This window comes from Augochlora pura, chromosome 2, assembly GCF_028453695.1.
Source record: "Augochlora pura isolate Apur16 chromosome 2, APUR_v2.2.1, whole genome shotgun sequence".
Lineage (NCBI taxonomy): Eukaryota > Metazoa > Arthropoda > Insecta > Hymenoptera > Halictidae > Augochlora > Augochlora pura.
Window position 1 is genome coordinate 21,822,965 of NC_135773.1, and position 19,448 is coordinate 21,842,412.

Sequence of the window (19,448 nt, forward strand, 5' to 3'; positions counted from 1 at the left end):
TAACCAGAGGATTCGTAATCATATATCGAGCACAGAGTGGCTTCCCCAACAAAGACCCGCGCGCCTTAATTTTTATTTACGCTCACCGCACAATGGGCCGCCTTTTACAAAAAGAAGGAAAATAAAGGATCGGGGCTGTTCGGAAGACGCGGGAAAGTTCCCGAGGTTATGAACGGCGGACCTCTTTCTCTCGTTATTACATCGTCGGGGCCGTTCCCCGCCATTGTTTGCCGTATCCGAGTTATTTTATTTATCGCCGACCTACGCCGATAGTGTACTCTCGTTAATCTCGCGAAATAATAAACCTTGCCGGCGCGGGGGCCAGGAGACCGCGACTGAAAAAAAAAACTGGAAGAAGACGGGGGTGAAAGAAAAAAAGGAGACGAGGGAACGATTCGCCGGAAGGAAATATCCTGCGCGAGACGAGACGTCGATTAAATTCACTTGTCAGAAACTTTCGACGGCATAATGAAACTTCTCGCCGCTGACATATTCCGAATTCGCGTCGAAGAAGAGTACGAGTAAAAGAGAGGAGTATCCGGGAGGGGGTAGGGAGGGAAAAAAGGGAAGACGGGAGATGAAGAAAAAGGCGCGGCGATGGCGAAAGGAGGCAGGGTACGAAGCGCAAAGTAAAGAAGAAGCAGAAGAGGAGGGAGGGGAACAAGTTAAAGTAAAATACAAGTCGGAGAGGAGATCTCGAGTTTACCAATGCTGTTTGCATAGAGAACGAGAGAGAGAAAGAGAGAGAAAGAGAGAGAGAGAAAAAGTGAGCTCCGTGTACGGTTTACGTGTGCGCGCGCGTTATCCTGCCAGCCCTAACTCACTTCGGAATTGATTCTCCGCAAAGGGTATAGCAAGGTCGCTTTCGAATGTCCAAGGAATGAGAGATCAGGCTGCTGCTGCCGCTGCTCGCTGCCGCATTTTCCGGCAAATTTCCGTGAGCCCCGGGAAGACGCGGCAAAGGGGAATGAGAAGAGGGGGGGGGGGGGGCGGAAGGTCGGAAACGGCAGAAGGATACGAATCAAATGGATCGGGTCGCTCGTTATTGGTAGCCAATCGTTCTGATCTACCGACGATGTCGTCTTTGCTACGGATTCGCAAAGCGATGGTGCTCCTCCCACGCTTGTCAAAGGCGAGCCGCATTCTTAGCGCGTCCGTGAGGCGCCCTAAGAAACGGACTATTGTCGGCGGCGGGTAAACGCGGAAAGGGTTTGGCCCCGCGCGATCCCTGTCCGACGGTGGACGACCCCCCCGATGAAATTTTAATTCGACTTCGGTCGTTAATCGCGTCACGCTGGAAACGGAATTAATTAAAGCTGCTTAACGATCTCTCGCCCAGGGGCAATTATTGGATTTACAATGGTTCTCGCTGGAAGGGGTTAAGCTTGATGCGCCGATGAATCGCGCGCCGATTTTCCCAAGCAGCCTACGGACGACGCGATAACGCCCGTGTTCCGTCGTCCTCCTCGTAAATCATTCTGTTTAGTCGATGGCACTTGGTGTAATTTGATAAGGCCGGCCCCCTGGTTGATAAAGAGTTGAACGAGTTCTTCGGGCTTGTTGAGCGCGATGTTTGAGCGGCGCTGCTCGAACGTGGAACGAAAATCGGAAGTTCGAGGTCTTGAGTCGCGAAATTGTTAACCCCTTGCGTTAAGATACGCGTTGCGTAGATTACCACTTATTTGTCCTTAATATTTTTTATTGGGACCAGACAATCTTTTTTATTGTCTTTATGTTTAGGTCATGTCAATAGGATGAGACAATTTTTTATTGTCTTTATGTCACGGTTATGTCAATAGGACCAGACAATTAATTTAGTAGCCTCGTAATTAATTCAGTAACCTTATTAATTAAGTAACCTCGAAATTTGATAGAAGTATTATTTGTTATTTCAATCTACTTTTTGCAAGTCGAATATGATATAGGTGGTACCTTTTAAACGGATTAATAATTTTGTGAGGATACCAGATCTATATTTACAATTTTTCATGTAAAATATTCCCGATTTTTTGGATCGTACTTATGGATAAATAATTTTCTAGGTGATTTTAAGATAAATTGAATAACTAAATTATTCTATTTTCGAGTTAGGAACTCCAATACCTCGATTTGATCGTTTTGAAGCTGCCAAACGGTCGATCCATCAATTGATGAACGAACAAATACGATTTTATTAGAAAACTTGGAATAACCTTATTTTTTGCGTTCTCCTTGTTTTATAGAACCGCCGACAGACAGTATCGACCGGATTTTCGAGCTGATTCTAGAAGTTGCCGGCTTCATGTGAGTTCGTAAAGTAACGAATTGATTCTCGAGAACTTTGTCTCGCGAAAGATATAAAGCTTCGTTGGAAATATTCGGGCATTTTTGCAAGATTCTTTTAGCGAGCTTTCCATAATCATTTTTTAATTTGCAAATATTTATAAATCCTTACGGCCATTCTTCTGGCGTAATGATGCAATGTACAACGCAATGTTACGTTGCAATTTCCAGCAAACGAAATAAAAAACGTCAATCAGTTAATAAAAAAGATACGCATCGTAAACAAATCGTTTCTTCAATGACCAGATAATAAATACAATTTTATTTCCGATAAATCGAATCTCAATTCCCAAAATTTCGTAGTCACTTCAACAGAGAATTTAAAAAAAAATATTAATATCTAATTTATAAATCAGAGTATAAATAAGAATAAAAGCTCGCAGTTCTTACGTGCAAAATTAATTAGCAAAATTCACTGACCGATACATTTATAGTCGAACTGTAATCAAATCGATGCGATTTGTGCTTGCATTAGACCGAAATTAATCTCTCGTCCAAACAATAATTACTACTACCTAAATAACATTATTATTCCGCCTATTTGCAGGAACATAAATTAACAAATGGTAATCTGTAATTACAGAATTTGCACGAGCATCATTTGATTCAACTTTATTCCAATACATCGTATTATATATTGCTAAATCTGTACTGAACCCTTCACATTATTACGTCTTTCATAGCTACGGTTGATTACGACTATTTCGTATTTAATTATTTCCTCGATGTCTTTAGATGATTCTACCATTTCCCAGATTAACCGAGGAGGGAAGGTAAAAGAGGATGCCAGAGAAATAAATAAATAGTTCTCGCGCTCCTCTGCGGCAACGGACAGATCGAACTCAGTGCAAAGCGAGCGACATAGCGACACAGACGGCAAAAACAGCGAGCATTAGTCAACATATTTTGTTTTGTAGTATTGTGTGTCAGTGTGGCGAGAATTATTTTATAATAAGCGAAGCATTATAGTCTGTATCTTATCTGCGTCTAACAACCGACAGGTTACACCCAATATATTCCCACATGTATATATTATTATAAATATCATGTCTAATTTTCGTAAAAGGATTAAAATGTAATTTACCTTAAATCCAGTACAATTCTCAAATCGACGATTTTTATCCACAGCCCATCGCTATAGTTATATACTCGATTCTCTCTTTTCAAGCTGTCAAACAGAAAGATCTTATACATTTCTCTTGCTAAAAAGCTCAGTAAACTGTCGATGCGGCAATGTATCCGAATGTACTTTATTTCAAAAGCGTACCTTAAAGTTCGGTATTATCTGGAGGGATACAGCTTGGTCTGCGTCGAGTCTGTCAATTTCCAGAGAGAGAGAGAGAGAGAGAGAGAGAGTTCAAGAGAGAGAGAGTAGTATACCAGACGGACAATGTATCAGACCGAGTCAGCAGTCTACACAGGCTCCATAGCGTGGCGTTCGGTGAGCGAATGTTTATGTCAATAAACTATCGATTTCACGGATCGATCCGAAAAGACGTGAACCTAACGAACACGTTGTCCGTTTTCCGAAGCGCCGGCGTTCCTTTGGGTTTCGGATAATATTAGCGAGAATAAGTGCAGGGTGCGTGAATAAAACACTTGTCTGTACTATTACAGGTTATGTTTCGACATACGATCATCGGCGGCGTATTTACAAGCGAACTGAATCAAAATAAAAGGTGGTTCTCCATCGAGCGTCTAATATGGGGGGGGGGGGGGGGCACAATCTACGGTGACAACTGTTACACAGATGGCGATACGATCTACGTATTGCTCATCAACGGGTAAAATAAAAGTTCGCGGTCTGTATCTAGTCTGTACAACCGTCGCTTCGAGCGCAGGCACTGGCACCACCGTGGAGGGCAACAGTGGATTTCGAAACCAGCCGGCGTTAATCAAGAGTCCGGCGCGCTTCCGTAATCGCCATCAAAACGTGTGCAAATTTTCAAAGGATTCGTTAGCAGTCGTTTGAAAATTCCGGAAAAATCGCTCGATAATTCGGTGCCCCCGGCGGGACGAGCCGGAATTTTTCACCGGCACGTAATTTACGGTTACAAAGGTTTGCGAAGCGCAAACATCGCGCCGGGCCGCGAGAGTTCGCAGCGTTCATTATCGTGTCGCCATTAATTCGTGGACACGTGCGCCAAGGCTGGCCCACCGCCTATATGGCCGGTTCGTTGACCAGTGGCCCGCGGAACGCGAGAATCAAACGTACCTGGGAGACGTCGACGTTCGCCAACGCGATACCCTCGTGCCGAGCAACATGGCGCCGTACCTGCATCTGCTCGCGCCGGTGCTTCTAACCTGTCTGACAGCCGACGGCCACGGCGTTCTGCTGTATCCGCAAAGAACACTGTTGCAGGTAAGATCTTTCGCTTCTCGTCCCACGATTCTGCGATTCGCTTAACCTTTGCGCTCGAGCGGCGACTCTGTGGAGCCATTAAAAATTATTATGACACGTTCCAAAATTATTCTTATAGATATCGCCGAAGCTCAGATTGAAGAATTTGTCGAACGTGTCATTGTTATATGAGTCATTTCATATTTCCAGTTAAGATCGCTTCGAGTGCAAAGGGTTAACCTTTAGAGTACGAAGTGGGGGATTTTAGGTCCCCCAAGATTAGTTTCTCTTTAATAATTTCGTAAATAATTTCCTTCTCTTTTATTTCCCTGTAGGTAGTATATTAATTAACAGACTTGAAGTGGCTTTACTGTAACCCTTTGCACTCGAAGCTAATTTAAATCAAGAAACCAAACGTTCTATATTAGAACATTTTTATGATACACATTTTACTCTTACAAAGTTATCGAATTTAGATGACAGATGTAGATATTTAACAATTTATTTAATTATAACAAACTAAGGAAATAGGACAACATGTTCATGGAAAGAACGATTTTTCACCGATAAGACAACAATGGACCAAAAAAGGAAATCACCCAATGCGTCTTTTGATATTTAAAAAAAGGAACGAGAACATTCCGGTCGACGAAGTTCCCTTGTTAGCGAAGAGAACGTTCCGCGCTGAACGGCTGACTGGCTATAGTCGACTTCGGTCGAGTTTGTTCGACTTTGTTCGACTTTGTTCGACTTTAGTCGCGAGTTAATCGCGTCGATTTCGCGACTGCATCACGCGACAGATTTTTTTCTCCTCCCTGTCAATGATCGCTCTTTGATTATTCCACCGTTTGTCCGACTTTGCTCGACTTTGTTCGACTTTATTCGCGACTTAATCGCCTCGGATTCGAGACTCCATTTCGCATCAGATTTTTCCCTCCATCCCGATCGATGGTCGCTCTTCGATTTTTCTGGCCTTCGTTCGACTTTAGCCGCGAGTTAATCGCCTCGAATTCGAGGCTCCGTCTCATCAGATTTGCCACGCCACCCCGGTCGATAGTCAGTCTTCGATTTCTCCGGCGTTTGTCCGAGACAAACGGGAGGACGATTCGGGGACAAACCGAGTTGTAACCTCCGGTCCTTATCTCCGTAGACAGCTCGCGAAACTTATTAAGCCCGTTGCCTGGATAACGAGCACTCCTTTGCCAGTTCCCCTCTAATTAGATTGCGCCTCTGTTTGCATTGAATTCATAATGTTGTCTGCCTAAGACGTTCGAAGGCGACGACTACGACTACGAAGACGACGACGAAGACGACGACGACGAATAAGAAGAAGGAGCTCGGCGTGGATCCGGCACGGCGCCGCCCGTCGATTCTCGGCTGCGACGGAAGACCGAGGAACCGGACGATTTCTTCTTAATAAGGGGTTTTCATGGAACGTTTGAATAAGCAATTCCGAGAACGAAGCTTAAAGGTGTGTGTTCGCAGCTGGCTCTCTCTCCGTCGAGGAGGCGGCTTTTAAATAAACCAGCCGAAACTCGTCGAGCAGGCCCCGGGTCAGATGAAAGATTACCTTTTCACCGGTCCCTCGAAAAGCAGTTACTCGGCACTTGACAAGGCACTATCAGTTACTAAAGTATTCGCAGAGATCGCCCCCGCTTTTCACCCCGCCGAACTGCCCCACTTTTCAGCTTCTTAATTGGACTTTTTCAAATGGCATTAGGATGACGAGGTTGGCTGATCAAATAATACTTTATATATTAACCCCTCGCGCTCGAGTGGCGGTTCTACAGCGCCATTCAAAATTATTAGCATGTTCATTCAAAATTATTATTATTTAAGTATTCGAGGAAATTCAGGCACGGAACAATTATTAATATTCTGTCCCTTCTAAGAAATGATGTCGATTGAAAAATTCGTGATCGCAGCAACTGTGAAGAAAATGGTACGGCGAGGGGTTAGCCTGGAACAACTGACCACCCATTCCTCGTAGACCCTTTAGTGCTAAGCGTCAATGGTGATGCTTGAGGTGCGATAAATAATTAAATGACAAGTTAAGGAATACTTTTTCTCGTCCGCACGTTCCATGCATTTTGGTGGAACGCTCAGGCAAATAGGATTCGGCCGCGTTTTCGCGATTTTGCGCTAGGAAAAGCTACCTTTTAGTGGGGCCCGCCGATCGACCAACGCGGATAATTGCATCGAAAGAATTTTTTAGGTTGGTTTGCGGCGCATTCGTACTTCCGTGACACACGGAATCACCGCCGATTCTGTTACACGCCGGTATCGGCGCAGAATTGAACCGTTTGATGGGAAATGGCCGAATATTCCGAAAAGCCATTTTGCGAAAGTCGATCCCGAAGCTTTCATCTCCTACTGTTATTTAATAGACCGTGATGCAGTTGAACGGAATTTTTACACGGGTGGTAACGCGAGTAACAAAAAGCGATTTCGAAATAACACCCCACTTTTGTTTATGGATCCTTTAATGTTCGTGTACTTCGTTTTTTAACGCTAGTTTTACGGAGATTTCTTATATATAACATCTACGGTCAATTTGACGCATGTTAAAAAGAAGTAAATATTTTATTGAACGAGTAATTTATTTTTAAAGGAATATTGTCATACAGGTGTATCGATAGCAAAATATTTATAGCAAAATGATACAGTATTTTATAAGTTCTTTGGCGAAGAGTAAAATATTATCTGTATCAATAGTAACACTTTGGGAAAAGAAATAAATATTTTGTAGAATAACTAATTTAATTTTTAAAAGAATATTGTCATAAAGGTGTATCGATATCAACATATATTTTAGGAATGAAACAAAGCTTATGCAAGTAATTAATACTTCGCCCAATCTCATTAAGAGAATTGTAATTCGATCAAACGAAATTTGAAGAAAAATATTTTTCGATGGCGTTGATAAAAAATGAATCCGCGCGCGTTCTTTCGGTCGTATGTTTCATTTTAAACATTTTACGCACGTAAATGCCGGCTCAATTGGAAACAACACAATTTAGATACAATTTCATTTAAACACTATCCCGTGTCCCGCGATATTGAAGTAAATCAATTTTCAATTCCGAATTCGTAGATTGTTTTCAACCTTTTCGATATGAACGGTTCCCGATACATGAATATGCATCAAATATTTTTCCATGGGCTAACACCGCCATGTATATTTCATCAAAAACAATATATTCGAGCCGGACGTATCGCGATGCCTGCACTTTGTCACGTGAAAGAGTTTATTTCGTATAATGATTCGCCGAGAACTATAATATCAGGCAATTGAATTATGTAAGATCAATTTGACATTAACCAGCAAACAGATAAATGGACGCGGGATATAAAATTGCTTAAAATATTATTTCGAATCGAAAATAATTCTTACTATTCATTTCGTCATTCACCTATCCGTATAATGTTTTAGTCTATCAATTACCAAGTCAATTAATAATCTATCAATTAATTTAATTAATAACTTCGAGTTGCACCTTCGTTCTAGATAAACTAAAGTTTCTTTATTTATATCAGCTTTGTTCAGCACTACTTCTAAATATTCAATTGAAATAAATGTTCATTGACTGTTCGAAGATTAGAAATTCAAATTTTAACATGTGAAATTAGCATTTTTTAACCCTTTACACTCGAGTGGTGACTCTGAGGCACTATTAAAATTGTTTCCTTCTAAAATAGTTTTTACAGCAACAAAGTTTAATTTTAGAAAAATTATGAAAAATGAAACAGTTGATTATGAGCCGCTAGAGTCAATAAAATGCACTTCGTAACTTAAAATGGAAATACTTTACACTGGAATTATTATTTCAGATTTACAGTAAAAATGGCTTCGAGTGCAAAGGGTTAACACTTCTTCTGGTTAGCCCCTCTTTGGTTATCGAGAGTCCCGTCGGTGAAATTTCCTAGCTCGGCGCAAGAAAAAACCGTGTCGGATCATAGAGATGCGCAAGGACAGGACTCTTTATAATAATCGAACAGGCGCCGATCTGCATAGCTTCGCGTGCAAAGTTTCGCGTGGGACTTCGAAGCGAGACCAAGCCATCCGTCCGACGGAACCGTCGCGCCGCGGCCTACCTCTCGTTCCCCGAGAAATTCTTTCGCGCGGCTTTGAAAACTTGTTTCGCGGAAAACGGATCGTTTCGTTCTGATCCGCGGTCCGCCCGTTCCATTTTCCAGTTCACGTTGGGCGTCTCGGTCCCGGTTACCATGAACAAACGGGGCGGCGTGGTGTTCTCCTCGGCGTTTCAATTAAATTATAAACTTCCGTCGAACCTGTCGGAACTCGAGCCTACAATAATACCGGCCCGCCGGATGAGGGACCTGCAGCTGCGGGACACTTACGGGACCATCGAAAGTATATTCGATCGGTGAGTACGCGCCCGTTCTCTTCTCTCGACTCGTGCCAGCTATTTAACAACAATTATAGGTTCAACAGGTTCAACGATTATTTGGTGAATTCATTGCTTGATGCTTTGACTGCCGCGTTGACGAAATCTTAAAAATATTGTACGATCGAAGTATTTTATTTAAACGAAATTACTTTGTCAATGTTCTTCTCGCGGAGATTAATCAAATAAATTAGGTATAATGCGACGGTGGAAAAATTAACTTTCAAATCGATGGCAATAATTCAATGAATATAATAACATATAAATTAATATAGAAGCTCTGATGAGGCAGTCAACGTGTTAAATGGTTTAAATCATTTTTGTATTTATATTAACAGAATCTTCTTCTCCATTCTTCGTGCATAGAAAAATACGCTTTATGCAGAAAATTTAAACAGCTGCTTTTAGCGCTATAAATCTAGTTTTTAGTACTATAAATCCAGTGTTAAATTAACCACTCGAATTTAAAGATACACACATCCGTCGCACGGCTTTTAACCTGTTAGGCACGACGCGCCACTATAGTGGTATTCACGGATGTTTCTTACTCAATGTAAGAATGTAAAATGTATGTGCTTTTAAAAAAATGTTAATCAAAAATATCTGTTCATGCAGATATTTTTATCTCTATTCTTTTTTATTATTAGTTATAGTATTATTAGTTACTAAAGTAAACGATTAAAATGACAATGTATATACGCAATACACTAACACAAGAATATATAATAATTTATAGAATAGAATATATTGTAATTTAGTTATTCGAGAGATTTCATTCGCGGAAAATCGAGCCGCGCCTAAAAGGTTAAATCGACGCGCATTATTCTGAAAATTGCCCATCTACCGAATTGCAATTACAGGACCGTTTACAACACATATAAACGTATCATTCCGTCGAATTGACATCGGAATAGCGGGACGAACATCCGAACCGCGCTCCTTGTTAGCATTCGGCGGTTGAATCGCTGAAACGCCGGGACTCGCCTCGACGCCGAACAATGGCCCGATTTACAAGCGGAGCCGGAAAATAATCGGCGCCGTGTCCCCCCGGACCCTCGTTGAAAATCGTCCGATGAATCGCGGCAAACACTGTCAGAAACGCGAACGAATAAACTCGCAATTATGCGAACGGAACCGGGTCCTGACCGGGAGACCGGTAACGCTTAATGAAAGCCCATTTTCTAGCTGAGAATCATCCGCGACCGGCACCCGCCGCCGCCGCCGCCATACCCGCGTTTATCGCCGACAGATCGTACAATGAGTCGCTGATTACGCGAAACAAATGGCGGACGAGGCTTTATCGCGCGCGCCGCGGCGACTCACACGCTTGAAAACAGGTTTTCATGGATACGCGCGGTCGGTTCTTGATACGCGAGTCCTCGCCTGCGTGTCGCGTCGGAAATTGCGCGGGATCCGTTGCGAATATTACGCGTGGGCGCCGCGTTTCCGTTGAAAGGCCCCTCGTTAGTTCGACGGCCGCTGACGACGGTCGTCGATCTTTCACGGAACTGATAACGCGAAAGACGAGCCCAGGGCGCACGGATCTCGTTCGATCGACTTGTGCCGCCTTTTTGATACGCGGGGTTATTCGCGCGTTCAGCAACGGTCACAAAATTAACCCCTTGCGCTATAGTCAGACTCGTGACAGAGATATCGTGCAAGATCTACTCTGAGTACGAATATTATTCATTTTTCTGCAAATCGCCATCAAATTCTTCTGTAATTAAAGTCTCGAAACGAAACTAAATAAAGACAAGAAACGAAGCAGAAATTACCTGTTCCTATTAAGGAAAAAAATTAAGAAGAAAATAAATGATAATCAACGCAGCGTGAAAGGATGCCTAGCCCAAGGGGTTAATATAGAAAAAAATGAGTTACAGTAAACGAAAATTGTTTGGTCCTATTAGATAAAATATTAATGATAAATAAAGGCAAACGATCCATCTTACAAGGCATCGTAGCGCAAGGGGTTAAAGAGAATCCTACAAAATGGCGTCGCGAAAAAATCTCGTCGTTCATAAAATATACCGTCGTTGGGCTACCGCAATACCGCTTAAACGGCACGCGTGAAAATCAGCGACAGCGAAAGGGTTTCACTTGATCAGCGCGCAAACAGTTTCCTCGGCGACGGTGTTTCGATTCCGTTGATCGCTTCATCGGATTGTCGGCGGTGTACGGTTCGCCTTCGAAACACAGCGGCGGGTAGGCGGTCGTCGGCGTCGCCGAGATGGCAAAGCGGAAACGTGGGTCTGCGGGAAAGGGTCGCGATGCGACGGCGGTCCTTCGGATCGCTTGGAAATGCAATTGCTCGGTGCCGGTGCAACAAAAGACGGTTCTCGGCCCGAAGATTGAGCGAGTATCGCGGCCCCGGAGATCAAAGAGCCCCGGCCGTCTACGGGGCCGGGGGACTTGAACGTAAATTAATTGGGACGTAAGGAAATTACTCGCGCGCCGTGGATACGGGAAGAGGCAAAGTGTGGGTAACAAGGGAACGAGTCCGCTTTGAAAGTTAGGAAAGTGTCGGGGCTGATCGTCGCGACGAGGAGACGGGCGGCGTCGAGCGCGCGCGGCGACAAAGTCGTATCAAAATCAAAGAACTTTTGATGGGGACGAGATAAACCGGTGATCTGTTTTTTTGCGTTAAATATAAGATGTTGCGAAATAAGGGAAAAGTAGAGTCGTTTGTCCTGCCATTATTCTTTAAACATGTTATGTAATGTCATTTTAATTTTATTATTAGTTATATCACGCTGCTTGTACGCTATATGACATTTTATTTGCGACATATATTTCACAAAAATATTCATCGTAACATAAGTTACGATTGTATTAAATTATTATAATAGTATGGTAAATATTAGGTGCATACAAAATTTACCGTCTTCTTTCTTCTTAAGAACAGATAGAATTTTCCGGTGGACTTTTTCATCCGGAAAATTTATGTTAACCTTACAATATTCCGAATTTTGCTTTATCCGATACTATACACAATTTCATTCTTTGACCAACAGGTTTTTACACGCTGCCTTTGGCAAACAGAAAACATTTTAATATTAATATTCTTAAATTTAATAATAATACCAATGTTGTCGTCATTGTCTCGACATTATTATTTAGTACGCCGAGGCTGCGACCGCGCAACAATTCCTCTCCATTTTTCCCTTATTCTACAACATTTCCGTTCCAGCGAAAAAAACATATCGCCGCGTTTGTCTCGCTTCTATCAAAAGTTTCTTTGATTTTGACACGGCTGCGCGTCGTCGGTAGAAATGGATCGTTAGCCGTTTTCGACGGGCGCGTCGCCGAGCGTAGACGGCCCGAGAGAAAAAGGACGGCCGGGCGAGGGCGGCGAGAGAAGCGAGGGAAGCGAGGGGCGAGGCAGAAGGGTGAGTTTTGCGGTGATTTTTTTCAGCGGTGCGCACGGTGGCAGAGCCGGCGACGGAGACGACGGTGGGAGAGGATGATGAATTTCTTAACCTCGGGAAACGAGAGAGCGGGGGATGACTTAACGCGTTTAAGAATTCTCTTTCTCCTTCGTTTTCTTTTCTTTTTTTTTGTAAAACCGATATCGTCTCCGGCGCACTCGGCTCGCGCCGTGAAACTTCCTTCCTAATAAAATTACTACCGGTGTCGCGTTTGAAATACGAGGAAACAGAACCGGGTAGAGAGAGAGAGGGAGAGAGAGAGAGAGAGAGAGGGGGGGACGAGGACAGAGGGACGATGAGAAGCAGCGAAGGGGCGCGCGCGGTGTAACCGGCAAAAATAAATACGGTAGAGAAGAAAAGTCTTGGTCGGAAATGAAAATTGAAACGTTCGGTGTGCGCAGGCATGGCTGGCGGGACGGCAAGAACTGTCTTTTAAGGACCATTTGCGAGCTGGCGGAGACACCATTTGGCAGGACACGGGGCCACGACGTCCTCGAGGAGGTGATCCACTTAATTTTAACGTAAGTTCGTTGCGAGGACCTCGCGCCGTCGTTCGGCGGCCGGTGTCGGGCGCACGCGCCCGCCTCGCTCACCCCTCCCCCCTTCCCCTTCCCCCCTTCCCGAAACGAAATTCATTTCTCGAGGAGAGCTTCCGGTTAATGAATTCCGTTGGAAGTCCTTAATGGCTGTCCTGCTCCCTCGCGATAAAGTGGGACGTCGTGCCGGCCGAGGCACGAGCGCGCTACACTCCGAGAATTTAGTAAATCGACGTCGCGCGCGAACAACCCCGTGGACGATGGAGCTCGTCGTTAGAGACACCTGCGTGGCGGGTGTCCCGCTCGCGTAAATATCGTGACGCGCTGTTCCTTCGGCGGTCGAGAGGCCACTCTACCGTTCAGCAGCTGGCAATACAGGCGTTGTTTATTGCCTTTTATTCGGGGGCTGCGCGGGATTGACGATATCGCGAAACTGATTTTTCGGAAGGAACAATCCTGTTGTCTTCGAGATGGCGACTGTCTTCTTATGCAGGCGGTTGTTGCGGAAGGTGTGTCGACGCCTTTCTAAAAGAGAATAACTGTTTGGAATTTGAAACTATTTATTAAATTATTTTATATTTGACTGACTGGTTTGGTTAACCCTTTGCAGTAGGAGTCGATTTAACCGGAAATCCAAAATATTTCTTCAGACTTACAGCGATTCCATTTTATATAACCTGCAGCATTTTGTACATTATAAAATTGAATTTTATGACTTATGTAATAGATGATAGCTCTTAACAATTTTTTAAATATTAGTCGTTTCGATAAAGATTATTTTGAGACGTGGCATGATAATTGTTAAGGTTGAAATAGAAATCCAGAATCTTTTTTCAGAATTATCGCGATTCCATTTTACATAACTGGGTGCATTTTAATATAATTGAATTATATACATGAATTTTGAGACCCTTGCATCGGTTAGCAGCTCTTTGCAATGTCTTATATATAAGTAAATTTAGTAAAAATTATTGCACCAGTTAATAGCTTTCAACAATGTCTTAAATATAAGTAAACGTCTTACAGTCGCCACTCGACCGGAAAGGGTTAAACGATGAGTAAGAAACTTATGTAGGAACTTATTTAGCAATGTTTTCTCGACTATTTAATCTGACGGTATAGCTGTAATTTATTGCTAAAAATTTCATCCAGTCAAGCTACCGGCAACGAAACGTGAAAATTTCCTTGTTTTATAAATTTTTATGAAAACTGTAATGCATTTCTACAAAATGTAACTTTTCAATTTTCGTTATAGGATCAAAAAAGAAAATACAATTTTTCATCGCCATAAACACTTTCATTTTTTCAAAATGATTTTTATTCATGGTAGAAAGCGTCGACGAACAAAATAGAAATCTTTTCGAAAGAAACTTTAAAAGCTGGAAATTGCAATTAAAAATTATACACGTTCACGTCATGCGGTAAAGAACCAATAGATATGCGAATCTATTTAAATCTAAACATATCTAAATAAAGATAGGTCTAAACAATTTTCATACGGATCTTTCTACATGCTGAATAACATCGAACGAAACCTTAATATTTGCTGGCAAATTTTTACGCGTCCTCGCGCGCAGCGCTATTTTCGAAAGAATATTTTCAACGCGTTTCCGATCCGACACGATTTAGGAGAAGATTAAAATCTATTTGCGCACGTTTGGTTCCAACTAAAATGTTTCTGCAAAACGCTTGTACTAAAATGGAAATTCTAAAACTCGTATTTCTAAAACAGAGATACCACTACCCTCGCGGTCACGTTCCTTTTGAAATACAGTCACAAAAGATTCACCGTATCATAGACACGCCTTTCGTCTACAAAAAGAAAAAAAATCCAAAAATAAAATCGTCGATTCCTAGAAGTATTTTTAAATCGATTGTACATCAATTTAATCGAATACTCTTATACGATTCGTTTAAAAAGCAACGCGTTTGTAACAAGGATTCGCGCGTTCGCAATCAATCTTCTATCTTTTTGTGTGCTCGGTGTTTCTTTTTTTTTTTTTTTTTTTTACACACTGTTTGTATACAGTTTTTTCGGGAATCTATCCACTGTGTACTCGTACATTTGATAGCGTTTAAAAATTCGTTTCGTATTTTTTTCCGAAAGAAAAAAAAAGAAAGAAAGAAAACACGAAATAGTAGTCGGTCTCCTACGCGCGCACGACTAATCTGCGTGTTGACGCTATTTTCCGATACTGACCGTTGTCAATAATCGTTATTTACGAAATTTGTATTCCAATTTTGCTCGCGGGAAAAAAAAGAATCGAGCGCAACGAATAATAGCGAGAACAATTTCGCGCAAATATCCGCAAGCTCTAACCGGACGGACGGGGCGTTAAAATTTGACGCGGCTTATTTGATTATATCGAAACAAGGTAAATATCTTTTTATTCTCGAAACGCGCATGCGATTTAACTTTCGTTTTGTTCGTATCCGTGTACTGTAGTGCAATTTATTATTAGAGTATATTATTTATGTTAGGTCAATTTTTATTAGAGAATACTGTTTATATTAGGTCAAAATTATATTAGAGAATACTATTTGTATTAGGTCAATTTATATTAGAGAATACTATTTATATCAGGTCAGTTTAGATTTGAGAATATTATTTATATTAAGACAATTTATATTAGAGAATATAACTTATATTAGGTCAAATTACACATTCAAAAGTACACACCACGTGGAACGCGTTAACTCTTTGGGTCACGGTGGGATTAAAAATGTACCACCTTTTTGATGCATGGTAATGCATGCTGTGGCATTTTTAGATCCACCACGTAGTATTGCAACAGCTGTATTTTTACTCTGTGCATTCATGAAACCAAGCGGCTTGGTGGAATTATTGAGGTTGCATTCCACAACAACAAATTCAGTGGAATTATTATTTGTCTATGCATTTTTATGTTTTCAATAAAAAGCCACCAATTTTGGTTAACTTGTTAGCTGCGCCAGACGTGTATACACGTCATAAGAAAATGGCAATTTTACATCTTATAATAAATATACTTCTCCTACGATTTATGTTAAAATGTTTATAGTAACATGTTCGTAAATTTCGCATGCTTTAGAATGATTCTAGAACAATTACCAAGAAAACTACACTCAGTACAATTGATAAAACACGCATAATAAAATTTGTCTTCTAAATATATCGACGCAGCTAAGTGGTTAATTGAAAACTCGACAAAATCTCTGTGCCACACGGATCTATCTATTTTTTGAAGTGCCTCAAAGAGTTAAATGAAAATAGAACTGAAATAATAAATATATCTCCCTCCATTTAGCGTTGAAAAATTGAGACGACACGCGACGATCGAAAGAAAAGCAATGCCAATCGACCGATCGCGGTCGAATTACTGGCCCGTCATTGTGTTACACGCGGGACGACGCGGTCGTTTCCATAAATGTCGGTTAACGACGAAGGGCGCAAAAGCGTCGGAGGATTTGCCGCGCGATCCGAACGAAGAACATAGAGATCTAATTAGTGGCCGATCGGCGGTGGCACAGGGCCGTCGGTCGCAGAGGCGTGTTCCCGTCGGACGATCGGGGGGGATATCTCCTGCCGGTGGTAAAATCTGGGCACGTATTTGCTATTCGAAACGCGGCCGCGTGTACTCGAAAGGAAATTGCAACCGAGCCAGAGCGCCGCAGCGGCAACGGAGCGGCGTCGGGCGGGCGGCGTTCTAATTGCGATGAAGTTAGGCGCTTGCATTAAGCGTCTAATGGAAGGTGTTTCGTGTAGGTTTTCGCTTTGCCGTGTTCGCCGCTCTGTGTGTACACGCGTCACCGTGGAATTCCTGCGAACGTAATCCCGGGCGGAAACATCCGCGAAACAATCGGCGTGTCTGGTCTGTGGAACACCGAACGTCAATAATCGCGGCAATATTTGCTGTGTTCGCGGCTCCGCGACTCGTCGGCGTTCTTTAACCCTTTCGGCATTAGCGCCCGATGCGTCCGGCGTTCGGTATAAATGGTATAAAAGTTGCTTGGTAGCCTGAAGGATATTTAGAGATGTTTGTAGAAAATATTAAGAGATATTAACCCTTTGCTGAAATTCTAAAGTAACATTTAATAGTTTTTGAAATTTAATTTTTCATGATATAAAAATTATTTTTGGATGTGCCGTAACGCTTTTAGCGGTGCCACAGAGGCGTCGTTCAAGTGCAAAGGGTTACGAGATATTAATTAAATTAAAAAAAAAATTCTGCCACGTCTCCGTGATGCATATAGTCGTCGAAACACACTTAACTGGTTAAAAGTAACAACTAGACTACGGACGATCTTTGTTCAAAACGAGAAATCGGTTCGACAGAAATTTCTCTCTTTAATTAACAATTTCGACGAATTTAACGTAGTACATATAATTAGAACAACCATAGTCAAAGTGTCCAACTCGGATCCCCTTTTCATGCATTTAGAAACGTTGAAAAGGTTTCGCGGTTGCGCGATTAGTTCGAACGAGGCCTCGTAGGTCGGCATCAGGGCGTAAAGAGTTAATGAACCGTCGTTGAAACCGTGCTCAGATGGAAACTCGTCTTTTTCAATTAGACCGACCGAGGACTTGCCGGGGACAGCTAATTCGACTCACCGCACCGTCGACGAATTGTATCGGGAAGCGGAACGATTGGGACGATCTGGCGGTGACTGCGTCTTGGCCTATCCCGATTGCGTCGAGTCACCTTTGGAATCATTCACGGAGATCGCGTTCCCTTAGGGGATACGGGATTTAAACGTCTGCCTGCCTGCCTGCCGATCACGGTGCTTCTTCCTCGAGGGCCGTACCCGTCGTTTATTTGTCCGACGCCTTCCACCGAAGTTACGCTGCGCCCGAACTGATATTGCTGTCGCGCGAAATTCGCGGTCAAACTGGCGCGATCAGACATTCGATATACATTATTCACTAATTTTATTTATCATTTTTATTCATCATTTTTATTTATCCGCATTCATCATTTTTATTCATCTGCATTCATCATTTTTATTCATCTGCATTCATCATTTTTATTCATCCGCATTCGTCATTGGCATAGAAGTGGAGCATTCGTTGAGTGTAAAATTGTTCCGAGTGAAAAATATTTATGTACTGTTTGAAGTGATCGAATTTAAATAGGATATCTTCATTTTCACAGAAATAAAATATTGTTAAGATTTTATTGAATAAAGGAAGATAGTTTTTGTTAAACAGTATGTAAGAATTTTTAGTGTAATTATTTATTTAGAACGAACTACGATGGATTCAACGAAATTTAATAGCCGTTCGATTGCAATCGATGTTAGCATCAATGTATTATAGAATGAAAAGCATAATTTGATGCATTATACGATAAAAGCATAGTTCAATGATATTATACAATAAAAATCATCTTAACCCTTTGTGTTTTGGGTGGTGACACTAAGGCGCTGCTAAAAAGTATCGTGCCACGTTTCGAAATGATTATTATCAAATTAACTTGTATTTAGAAAATTGTTAAGAGCCATGCCTTAGGCTTTTAAATAATCTTTTAAGCGATGTACATTGCTCAGGCTTTCAAACAATTTTTTAAACGATGTAAATACCGAAAATAAGTAGGAATGGAATTTTATTCTCTTGTTAGTAATATTTAAACATTCGAGTAGATGTAAGCGCGCGATAAGTATAAAATTCTATTTTCTCTTAAGAAATCAGTGCGATAGAGAGAAGTGTAATTATAATAATTGTAAAGAGAATGGTACGGCAAGGGGTTAAGTCCTGCCAGGTACCAAAGCAATTCGCTGATTCAAAAACATCTCCATAGACAATCTCGTGCCACTATTCACCGAAACCAGATAAACGAAAGCCACCGTAGGCGAATCGTTTTCAATACACCGTGACAAACAATTCATACACCGTGACAAACAATTTATATACACCGTAACAATTCGCGCTGGAGCCGGAAGGATTCATCGATTCCGACGAACGATCGCGAACAGCAATCGAATGCAAAATAAACCAATATTCCCGGGGCTGCGTCATAAATTACTCGCGGGGGTGGGCGGCGGTTGTCGAGCCATAATCGCCGCGGAATTTTTATACAGAGACCTGGAAATTTCTCGACGGGCGGGCGCGGGCCGCCGCCGCCGCCTATCGATCAAAGTTCTCGAACAACAATGGAGTGACAGTGATCGAAACGGCGTTTGAAGCGAGCAATCGACGCGCGGCAATTCACGTGGCAAAGAGTAGACGATAACATTTCGTTCGACATCCAATTCGGTGCTGATCGATAAGAGCAGCTTGCCTTTTGTGAAGCCTTTCTCCACGGGCTCTGCGCGCAACCATAAGTCGGGCACGATTTTAACCGGACGATCGAACGTGATCGTGGAAAAATCGAACGAGACACGGGGAAAAGTCCTAAGTAAATTTCGCTGTCGGGACACGCCGTAAAATGGCCGGAAA

The 19,448-nt window shown here is 42.2% G+C and overlaps 1 protein-coding gene across 1 annotated transcript; it reads left to right on the forward strand.

Moving 5' to 3' along the window:
• The first annotated feature begins 8,890 nt into the window (after positions 1 to 8,890).
• Positions 8,891 to 17,750, forward strand: LOC144478452 (uncharacterized). The gene is made up of 3 exons (XM_078196335.1): positions 8,891 to 9,051; positions 12,899 to 13,018; positions 17,585 to 17,750. Exons 1-3 carry the CDS (start codon positions 8,891 to 8,893, stop codon positions 17,748 to 17,750), a joined length of 447 nt encoding a protein of 148 aa, XP_078052461.1.
• The last annotated feature ends 1,698 nt before the right edge of the window (positions 17,751 to 19,448 follow it).